General features: G+C 45.4%; 1 protein-coding gene across 1 annotated transcript; it reads right to left on the reverse strand.

The window, feature by feature from the left end:
• Positions 1 to 1,117: 1,117 nt before the first annotated feature.
• Positions 1,118 to 10,674, reverse strand: stap2a (signal transducing adaptor family member 2a). The gene is made up of 14 exons (XM_023797988.2): positions 10,443 to 10,674; positions 10,031 to 10,144; positions 7,821 to 7,892; positions 7,387 to 7,506; positions 7,170 to 7,226; positions 5,924 to 6,081; positions 5,028 to 5,159; positions 4,815 to 4,884; positions 3,584 to 3,686; positions 2,897 to 2,995; positions 2,441 to 2,587; positions 2,260 to 2,331; positions 2,015 to 2,176; positions 1,118 to 1,816 (listed from the first exon to the last, which is right to left on the reverse strand). The coding sequence occupies exons 2-14, from the start codon at positions 10,130 to 10,132 to the stop codon at positions 1,764 to 1,766; spliced, it is 1,347 nt and encodes a 448-aa protein (XP_023653756.1). The 5' UTR covers positions 10,133 to 10,144; positions 10,443 to 10,674; the 3' UTR covers positions 1,118 to 1,763.
• Positions 10,675 to 11,696: the final 1,022 nt, after the last annotated feature.

An 11,696-nucleotide genomic window follows, 5' to 3' on the forward strand; every position in this document is an offset into this window, starting at 1 on the left:
ATCATCTCTCAGGCGGGTCGTGCTCCTGCCACGTCATGGTGTTACGTCTGACTCTGTGGAGATGCCACCCTTTACCTCTAGACCCACACCCGGCTCACTAGGACGTTCCCTGGTTACCGCAACCCCTACATGTCTAAACTCACTCTTTAGCCAGCCAGCGCACTGCAAAGCTTCAGCAGAAATAACTCCTTAATTCCAGCACTGGGCACAAGTGTACTTTAAGCCGACGCAGCAGGATGCCGCTGCTCCTCCAAGCTTCACTAAGAACTTCTGCAGCAGTCGGTGAAGCAGACTAGACCAGCTGGGATCTCTTGTCAGCACTGGGGTGGGAATATGTTGCACTGTACTATGTATGTGTGCTGGTTAGTATAACTGTACTATATAAAACACACTGGTATGGGGGGGGGGGGGGCAGTGTATTAGAATGCATTTGTTCCAAATTTGATTAAACAAAAAAAATAGGAATTTGTATTTTAGTCTTGGAGTGAGAATTTAGGCTCAGAACAAACTGTTAAAATGTTAGTCGAAATTTGAGTCAACCACAGTCAGAAAAAAAGTACCAGTTTGTAGGTAATTTGTCACTGGGGCTGTACCTTCAAGGGTCTGCTAATTGTTCCATAGCTGTAGGTAAATGTACCTTTTAAGACACAGGAATGGACTGTTTGTACCACTGGGGAACAGAACTGTATACCTTTTACCTGACTGCATGTTCTCGGTCCAATTTCTATAGTCAGAAAGCCATTTTTCTAAACCATTCCCAAGTTTTACTTGAATATTATTCACTAGTTTCAGTTAATGTGAATTGGACTGAATTACATACCGGTAAAGGTGATGGTACCGATTCTGATCCACAGCGCTGTAAGCCTCAGCTGTCCGGAAAACCTGTTTGAAATGTACTGGAAGAATCTCCTGGACTTGAGGTTTTTGCACTGTCTGCTTTTATCAATAAAGTAAACGAGAATGGTGCTGCCTGGCCGTCTTGCAGATAGAATGGGAACAAGTGAGCGTTTCGTACTGCCTACTGGTGCACAAATGTGTTATTAAAGGAAACAGTCAGAGGAGACTGTTTAGGGAGCAGAAATGTAATCTCACGTTTAATTCTTGGGGGGCTGGGAGGGTGATGTCACCGACATGGTGTAAAATGAAAGGGTGGGTGGCTTTGGATGCATTTTCTTTGCATTACTGCAAATTACTGTCCCTGGCTGCTATGTGACGGATGTATTCTAGGGCAGGGATGATACTCCAGCCCACGGCTGGCTTAAACGTATACCGAATGACTCAGAGGGAACACAGACACACACAGACACAGACACACACACACACACATATACATTCTTAGTGAGGATCAGTCTACTGAATGCATCCTTTAATTCACAGTACATACAACATCAACAGGCTTCCCTGCTAAGGCTGTAGGGAGCCTCACGCAGAGAGACAGAATAACACTGGGGAGAGACGTCACATAATCCTACGAGCCTTTGAAATGATCTGTACCATTTAATGTGCAAAATAAAAAAGAATACACCACTCCATGCTGGCTTGGGGTTCTTTCCTAAGGTGTCGATGCGGCGCCTGTAGGGGGCAGTAATGAGCAGCTAGCGCGCTGACTTCTGCTGGAGGAGTTTCACAGCAGCTGGCCACCCGCGTGGCTGGGGTCTGGGAGAAGCTGCCTCTTGATCAGTGCGACGTCATTGGCGTCGGCGTCAGTTGGCTGGGTTTCCTCAGGGTTCCTCCTGATTGGCCAGACTTCTCCAGAGAGAGCACTACTGATTGGTTCGTCTCAGCTCCAGTTTCAACTTGAGCTCCTCTGTTACTGCTGTGGGGTTGGGGCAAACACACAAGAGTCGGGTCAGGCCTCTCAGCACCTGCACACTGCATTCAAGAGAAAGAAAGGATGAATAAATAAACACAGCTCCTGTAACCAGCATATCAAGTGCAATTCTGAGCATCCGACTGACTGACATCCAGGTGAATGGCACAAACCATATGGTGGCTGGGTGACGACATCGCTCACCTTGGGCTAACGAGTCGGGCACTAGGCTCATCTGCATCAGTTGGCCCTCAGCCTCTGAGGCATCTGCCCCCTCGGAGTCTGGGGGTGGAGGCAGTGGTTTCAGAGTCCTCCTGTCAACTCCTGGCGAGTCAGAAGATTTGAGGAGGTCAGGTATTAGCAACCCTGCAACAGGTGGGGTGTTAGAGTGCTGTGTCATTTGTCATCATTTATGAACAAGACCTAGAGAGACAGGAAGTGAGGTTTACCAGCCTCGCTGCAGAAACGCTCCTTGGGGGGGCCAGGAGAGGAGTTATTCCGCCGGGGGAGGCCTTTCCTCCCTGAAACAACCAATCGCACAACCCAATAAAGAAGGAAAAAAAATGCACAGATCTGTATTTGGGGGAACAAAATTAAATGGCGGGTTGAAAGAAGTAAGATGGGACCCACCTGGTTTGGGAGGCAGTGCAGGGGGCTCCAGTCCAGATGGGGGGGGCACAGAGCTGGCCCGGCGGAGGCCACACGGCTCATTCAGGTAGACGTTCTCCTCATGGTCTTCTGTTGGCACCAGGTGGAGCCAGTGATCATGGAGAGAGCCTGCATGGGGGCGCCCAGGGTGAGCATGCAGCACGAGCATGGGATGGTGAACGAGCGTGGGATGGTGAACGAGCGTGGGATGGTGAACGAGCGTGGGATGGTGAACGAGCATGGGGATGGTGAACGAGCGTGGGATGGTGAATGAGCATGGGGATGGTGAACGAGCGTGGGATGGTGAACGAGCGTGGGATGGTGAACGAGCGTAGTGTGGTAACAGCCAGTTTGTACAAGTGCCTCTGATTACCTCTTTCCTGTCAGAGGAAAGACTGACTAGAAGATGTATGTATGGGGTTGTCATGGGTGACTCACCTGGTTTGGGGGGCAGTGCAGGCACTGTGCAATGGTGGGGTGATTGGAAGGTTTGATGCAGGCTCCTTTCGCCGTTTTCATCGTTTGACTTCACGAAGGCTGCAGTGGGGTGTTTGAAAGGAGGCCGAGTAGAAGCCAGTGATGTAATAACTGCCAACAATGTAATAACTGCCAATAACATACAAGTACAGATACTTCCATTCCTAATAATAAGAATCGCAGAAGTCAATAAGGTAATAACTGGCCAATAATGTAACATTTCCTGAACCAATAAGGTAATAACTGGCCAATAATGTAACATTTCCTGAACCAATAAGGTAATAACTGGCCAATAATGTAACATTTCCTGAACCAATAAGGTAATAACTGGCCAATAATGTAACATTTCCTGAATCAACAAGGTAATAACTTGTTACAATTTCCACAAAAAGTAATTACATTATTGGCTGCAAGCGTATTAGTGATGGTGAGCTGGAGGATCAATGCCCAGCGCATTCACCTGTGTGCACAAGTACACGTGTGTGCTGTTTGTGGACTGTCAAAGGAAGGGGATCTGGGCACATGAACTGGTGTACATGAGAATGCTCAGCTGGATGCAGTTTGTTCAGAACGGTTTGTTTGCCTGTGTGTGTGTGTGTGTGTGTGTGTGTTTTACGCCGCTGCTTTGCGTCAGAGCGTAGATCTCACTGATGTTCCCCTCATACGGCTCCTCCAGCAGGAAAGGCTGCAGCGTTCCAGCCGTCTTCTCCACCAGACGGTCGATCACATCGTGCAGAGTGGCACAGGGAATCTGCCGGAGAGGAGGAGCAGAGGTGGCCGGTGAGGGACGCTCACGCACATCCCTTCGTCTAATGTTCATCACAAAGCAGGGATAGAAATAAACGTGTCATGCATTTAAACCCAAAGGCCTTTATCTAAACACTGGGGATAAATACAGATGCTCCTCGACTTACAAAGGGGCTACGTTCCGATGACTCTGTCATAAGTGGAAAATTTCACAAGCCGAATACGAATACGACATGAGAAATAAGTAAATAAAAAAATTACTGTCACTGAATAAGTAAATAATTAATTACTGCAAGTAATTAACAGTAATTGAAGAGTAAATAAATGTATACTTATTTGGTTAAACAGGGAAAAAAAACTGTTTGCTAAACAGTGTACGAGAGCTTTACGCTCACGATCGCTACAGAGACTGGAATCGGGGCTGGCTGGATGGCGCCATTACCTGGCATTAACGGAAAGTATCGTACGCCGTATAGCTAACCCGGGGACAGATCGAAATTCCAAGCTGACTTCAAAATGCACCTCGCTATTGCACCATTGTAACATTTCGCCAGTCGAACCATCATAAAGCGAGGAGCATCTGCGTCACGCAGAACATTAAAGAGACAAACTGCACAGTTTAGATTTTCCACTTGCAGATTATCCACTACGACGAATGTAAGATGAACAGCACTTTAAAGCACCACTTAAGATAAGCTTTTGGAACGACCCTCGAAAACAATCTCGGTCATTTCCGTGCAGTAATGAGGCATGCCAAAAAGTGTGCCAGGATGCTGTAAAATGATTATCGCATGAATAGACAAACATCAAATGTTCTTCTCACCATATTTTAAGTAAGAAATTTACAAATTTACTGTATTGTAGGCAAGGGCTATGGATTGAACATTGGGGGGTTAAGGTCCCATCCATTCACCATGACAATATCATTATTTGGGGGGGGGCTTGTATTGGCCTGTTATGATTATTGAGGGGGTCCCAACCCCCTCATAATTTATGCCCATAACTGTAGGTGCACTTAAGCAGCACTGGATGGGCGGAAAGGCAGCAAGATGCTTCCCTGTGAATGGATGAGCCCCCCCCCCCCCCCACACACACACACACACACACACACACACTCACAGAAACTACTTACTGGATTCTCCACTTCAATTAAATATCCGCCATCTTGTTTCTGCGTAACTCGATAGTGTCTGAAAACTGACCTGGACAGGATGGAGAACATACTTCAGCCGTAACAGGTTAATCTGATACCTGTAAGAGTCCCTTCCTGTAATCAGTCTTCTCTGGACTGTAATAATTAATGCAGGCGGCTGGTGATAGGACCAAGACCGGCGGGGGGGGTTACCCGTGGAGGTCCTGGCGGGTGGTGATGGCCAGGGACGAGCCGTCCCTCCCCGGCCGGAGCAGAAGGTTCCCGCAGTCCGGGTGTCTCTCCAGAAGCACTTCTGCTTCCGTCCTGGACACAGCCTGGAAGCACCTGCAGCAAAGCCACACGCAGATCATGCGCCACAGCCTCCGGCACTCCTGCATGCGGCTTCCCGCACAGGTGTCAACACGCTTCACTTTCACTTATTCACTTCACTTTCACGCTTCACTTTCACTTATTATTCACGTCACTTTCACGCTTCACTTTCACTTGTTGGGGACTTCAGTATTACATCAGGTGGTGTGTTTAAGCATATATGAAAAATCCCTGTCAGTACTGGCTATAAGGCAAAATAAATCTTCCGTTATGTGTGATACAATGTTGAAGCATGGATTTGAATGACGACATTGCATATCCCAAATATTCTTACTTACATAACTGAAAAGTGTACTCTGTTAAGGTGTAAATTACGGGTCGACACCAAGATGACTTTTGATAGACATTTTGTAACTGTACGCAGTTATTGCCGACCACTGTGATTTTTTCTTATGTATTTTTTGGTCCATTTTAAATCTACCTCCAGTACAAAACTGCCGTACCCATAAAACAGAAAACTAAATAAGCAGGAACTGGAAGCAGCTTTTTTATTCATCAGCGCTGCCTTCAACATTAAATAAAATAAACGCTTTATTTCACACATTCTTTCTTTCACGCTGAACCCTGGCCAATAGCATTAGCCTTTTTCCTGGCGTGTGCTTCAGGCTTGGGGTGTGGAAACGCTTTCACTCCTTCGTCTGCCATCTTCATGACTTGCCAACGAGCTGAGAAAACGGTCTCCCATTTCCCCTGCTCAGTCAGCAGGGGGCTAAACTCACGCGGGTATTTCCCCCACTAGGGGGAGGTAGAGAGGGACGGCTGGGGCAGGGTGGGTTGGCGGTGGCTTGCGTCTTCGCCTCTCCCTTTCTCGTTCCACTACCTCCTTCAGCATGTAAAGTTGACCTGGAAGCAGGTTTAAGGAGCTGGGCACAGACAACTGGGAAGAGGAGAGAACCAGCGAGAGCTTCGGAACCACCTTCAAGGTTAAACCTCACGCAACACAAACAAATTACACTGTCATGGCATGCAGAGTGCGCCATATGCTCTCTGCGATGGGCTCCAGGCAGCCCGGCGACCTTGACCAAAATAAGCAATTAGACTATGGAAAGGCGGAAAACATGCCAAGCCTACAGGTGCCTCTGTTGTCTTTGAACAACAGCTCCAGTAAACATAAAAAACAAACTAGGTGATACTTCACTATGGTCTGAGCCCAGAAGGGACAGTCTCCATTAATGTTTCGATACTATTAAATATGGTTAGGAAAAGTGGTAACACTTAATTTAAAGCTGTCATCTATAATGCCAATAGATACCTTCATAACAGATTACAAGGTACCTTCCAATAACATCAATATGCATATTATTATGAGCAAATTAGTCTTATGAGCAATGAATGTTTTATTAAATAATATATCTCGACAAATCCAGTTTCATCAGCGGTTTTTAAAAAAAGAAAATTAACTTTTATCTATTATATAATTTACTTTCATCTTCAAGATTAATGCCAAGCTGCATTCATACAATGAATGGAAATATGGTGATACTTTGCTTAAAGCTCTCATCTATAATGCACTGTAGATGCCTTCATAATGCATTACAATGGTCAGTATAAGAATTAATAAAACGTTACAGCATCTTCTATTGGCAGTCATAAGGAATTATAATGTTGATTATAATACTTCATAAGCTCCAATGAAGCTCTCGTCTATAATGCACCATAGATACCTTCATGATGCATTATAATGGTTGCTATAAGAATTAATAAAGCATTACAGCATCTTTATGCACCATTATGAAGGTATTTATAGTACATCATAGATGAGAGCTTCATAAAGCATTCATAATGCATAATAAACATGGCTATAATGTGTTATGCCTTTTTATAAATATAGATGTTTATAATGCTTAATGAATGCATTATAATGTGTCATGAATATGTTCATAGATTCTTACAGAATTGCATTCATAGAAATGCCCAGGAAGTAACTCAGAAAGCAGGCAGGGTCTTAATGTTAACATTACTAACCTCCACCACAGAGTAGATGAAGCCCTTCCACAGCTCACGGGCCTCCAGACTGGGAGCCTGGGTGGGGGTGCAAAAAGTCACACCTTAGAGGGCTGCGGTAACACAGCTATGCTGCGACACTCTCTCACGCTACTGTACTGCAGAACGCGGACGTGTCCTAACAAACCAGGAGCAGCCTGGTGACCTCAGCACGCCCCCCCCCCCCCAGCACCCTCACCGTCAGCGTGGCCTCCCCGCTCCGCAGACGCAGGGTCAGCCTCGCTGCCTCCAGATTTCGGCCTCTGCTGTCATCATCCGTCAGGGAAATGAAACCACTCAGGTCGAGTTTCTCTGCATACTGTTTGTGCGACAGACAGACAGACAGACAGACAGACAGACGCCCAGTGGGGAGATGCTTAGTTTGTTTGCTTACAGTAATAACACAGAGACTGACACAGACACAAAAGTTTGTGTGTGTTGTGTTACGCTGCTGGCTTGTTTGAGTGTGAGGGTCTCACTGATGTTTGTGTGTATGTGTGTGTATGTGTGTGTATGTGTGTGAGAGAGACACAAACACAAAGGTTTGTAGGGATCTTTAAGCTCCTGGTCCTTGTCAATGTTACCAGAGCATCTCCATCACTTTCATCACAGACAGGCTCAGCTGACACTCACAGAACTGTCCTTGGTGCTGTTAAAGAAGTACAGAGTGTTGCCACACAGGCAGGTCCACAGCCGCTGCGACACCTGTGCACACAGAGAGAAACGATACATCACAGCAACAAATCTCCCAGTGAAGCATACTGACACAGCTCTGCCATGTTATTCCGTACCACTGCATGTCCGAAGTCTGACTTCATATATATTGCGCTGTTTCTTGTGCAGGGAGGCGCAGTGGTGTGGAGGTCAGCACTGTCACCTCACACCTCTGGAACCCGGGTTCGAGTCTCCACCTGGTTTCTGTGTGTGTGGAGTTTGCATATTCGCCCCGTGTCATCGTGGGGTTTCTTCCAGATACTCTGGTACCCCCCCCCCCCCACAGTCCAAAAACATGCTGAGGGAAGACTGGAGTTACCAAATTGGCTGTGAGTGTGGTCTGTGAATGTGGTCTGTGATGGGTTGGCACCCATCCTGGGTTGTTATCTGCCTTATGGCCATAACCTCCAGGATAGGCTCTGGACCCCTGGTGACCCTGCTTAGGACAAGCAGTTACAGAAATTCGATGGATGTTCGTTGTGTAAATAAATGTCTTTAAAGCAGCGTAGTTTTCATATTTACTTTTGGTGAACAGAATTTATTTAAAAAGTATAGAAATATGGTTTGGTGACATCGCCAGATGTCAATGAGGTACTCCATGTCAGAGAGGGAAAAGGCCATTAATATCAAGCTAAAGGGGGGGGGGGGGGTTGAAATGCAGCCCCCCTGGGACCATTTCTATGAGGATTGATTGGGAGATGAGCAGCTGAGTTGCATCGTACCTCATCTGGGACATGAAGTCCAAACTCATTACAAGTGTCACACCCACTACCCACCCTAATTACAAATGTTCAGTTAATTGCTCCTCCCTGTCCCTCTCTCTACAGCCACCCATCCACCGTACGGAATGGTCCAGACCGGGACAGATGGTCCATTGTGTCCCGAGACAGCGAGCAAACTCCGATCGCAGCAGCTGAGCAGCGCATTGTGCAGCGAGCAGCTGTACACACGGCTATTCCCTCCCGTCCGCCTGAGCAGCCTCTTATTCAGGAGAGGACGCCAATGGCATGTAATTAAATACACCGGCATTGTTTCCCACACATCGACACACCCCACTTCGGAATACAAGATAAAAAAATATACAATATGCCGTATATCCATATTTACGTGAAAGGGAGCATTGATAAATAGTTAAGATATAGCCAGTTTCCTGTATTTCAGAAGCGAATACTAATTGCGATCTAGGAATCTGTTTCCTACCGTAACGCGTCAAAAGCACGCAGGCAGGGCCTAGGTATGCTTTATAAGATGCCGCATCTCTCCGTGATTATTTTGCCAGACGTGTATTAAACTCTACCTGTCCCTCGGTAGTTGGCCATTTGAACATCAGTAGATTGCAAGAATGTGCAACCACCAGAATATTGAAATATCTAGGTTTAAATTAACTGACAGACACCGAGTATTAATCAATTCATACTTTGACATTTACGCTCGGTGTTGCTTGTCACTCTACACTATACAGTGAATGACAAACCTCATGATTTGGTAGGAAAGGAAATCAACTCTAGATGGAGCATGAGGTCCTGGGGCGCTGCAAAGTAATTCCCGGGCAGCTTTATAGGTCATATCAGACAATCTATAAGTACAGTACAGTACATATAAAGACGGAATAACTTGCAAAACCTCCTCCTGGTCCGCACTGACTCCCCTCGTAATTTTCTGCTTTAGCATCAGACTGTTCGTTTGAAGCTACAGTAATTGTTCTATTAGTCAGAATTCATAGTTATTTACGGAATCAAAATACAGGGGAAAAAACTCGGGGTTAACTTAAGGTCTTTGGACGTGGGAGGATTGGAAATGAGTCGTATGCTTCCTTAGCTGGACAGTCTTGCGCGAATAACACTTATGACTAATAATGACATTAATTGCACGCCTGATTCTCACTAGAGGTGTCTGGAGTAAATTTCCTTGCATTGTGGTTCGCACGGTGTTTGCAGTCAGTTACCACGTCTGTCATAACGCGATCTTGCGGAGGACAGGGAAGGTGTATGAAGGGATTTGATGTCTGGATTAATTCATGCAAAATTAATTCAAGACAATTTGGTAGCGAGGAGTTCTCCGACAATACGGTGAACGGATCTTCTTGGATGGAAGTGACTGGCGTAATGGCAGAGGCGTGTGGTCCGTACCTTTTCTTTGTGTGCCCTCTTCTCCAGGTACCCCTCGTAGTAGCAAGGCGGCAGCTGTGCTCTGGTCCGCCCGGATCGCTGCTTTGAAGGCGGAGACGCCATGAGGGTCGTAAGCTAGCAGCGGTGGGACAAAGAGGAGCAGTGACAAGTGTGTCTCATAGATAACAATTCATCGGGAAACCACGCACATTCGTGCAATTAAATGCAATGCATTTCTCCTCTCTCCCAATTCCACATGTCGCCGTATGCATGCTTTACAGGAAAAGTTAATCACAGAATAATTAACAATTGTGCATAATCCAGAAAAGCTGCATTTATTGCCAGTGCATGCGTTAAATGAACTGGCAGGGAATGCTGTAGCGTGATTTCCAGCCAGACGGATCCACGGCGAAGACAATCTGCGGCGTCTTGCCTTTCAGTTGTGTTTTAATGAATGGTGATGCCGCAATCTGGAAGTGTTCCAATTATAAATCTAAACCGGGATTTTTTCACTGCTCGGGGGTCGCTCCTCGCCGGTGGTGGTCTTCATGCCGATCGAAGGTGCCAGGAGAATTTTTCGAAAAGCTGGCAATAAGATTATTGTTTAAGATGTAGTAATCTGAGCGGCTCGGGGATCCGTCACTCTCGGCTGGTGTTTGCGGGAACCTCACGCCCACAGTAATAGGTGATTGGCCACTCTGGGCTACGGTAAAGGCGTCCCCGCCACCAGGCTGTTGCATTCTATACAGTAATTTGCCTATTTTTAATGCTAATATGCGAAAAAGCTTTATAAATAAAAAAAGTGTACCATCTATAAGTCATAGTAATGCAATTATACAAATACACACATATACACACAGCAGTTCCAATGGTTCTGGGGAAAATACCAGATGTGCTTAACGAATACAACTTTAATGACAGGATTATCTGTTTTATCATCATATTAATGCAGGAACCTGTTTGAAAAGAAGATGATGATGATGGTGTGTGTGTGTGTGTGTTATTTTGTCCGCCTCATGGCGGCGCTACAACTGAGGGCTAGCAAATTGTGAGGGCAGGTCTGTATGTGCACCAGTTACGAGAGTTTCAGGATCTGAGTAGCAATTGAGTTTAGATCTCCGTGTGAAATAGTAGGTCAACTTATTTATTGATTACCTCGGAGTTATGGTAAATATTCCAGAAGTCAATTGGGGAAAGACAATATACAAATATTAAAATTAAATTAAAATGATTACGTAAAATATTACCTAAACTAGGCCTATGTGTAAGAAATCAGTGGAAATCAAATATATTTAGATATTAAATTGCTAAACTGGCATCCATGGGTATTTAGAGAGAATATATGTCTTTGTAGGTTCTCAGTCATCCAGGACATGATAATCTTAAGGACTGGAATCGAAGGCAACTGGATTGAAGAAGTCTTTTGGATGAGAGGTGAAATGTTTTCAGGAAATTGGAAAAAAGAAATCCAGTTGCCTTCAATTAAAACCCTTAAGATTATTTAGAAAGAAGTAGTACTGATTCTATTAATATTGTTACTATTTCTTATTTAATTCTCCTGCAAACTTTTCTTTTTTTGCATTGAGAAAGAGAGTCATGGTCGTTCAAACAAAGGTTCTCCAAAAGGACAAATGATTGATGAAGATTGTGTAATGACGGGGACAGCGATGCTTGAAGTCACACAGCA

The sequence above is a fragment of the Paramormyrops kingsleyae genome, chromosome 21 (genome assembly GCF_048594095.1).
Source record: "Paramormyrops kingsleyae isolate MSU_618 chromosome 21, PKINGS_0.4, whole genome shotgun sequence".
Classification (NCBI taxonomy): Eukaryota; Metazoa; Chordata; class Actinopteri; order Osteoglossiformes; family Mormyridae; genus Paramormyrops; species Paramormyrops kingsleyae.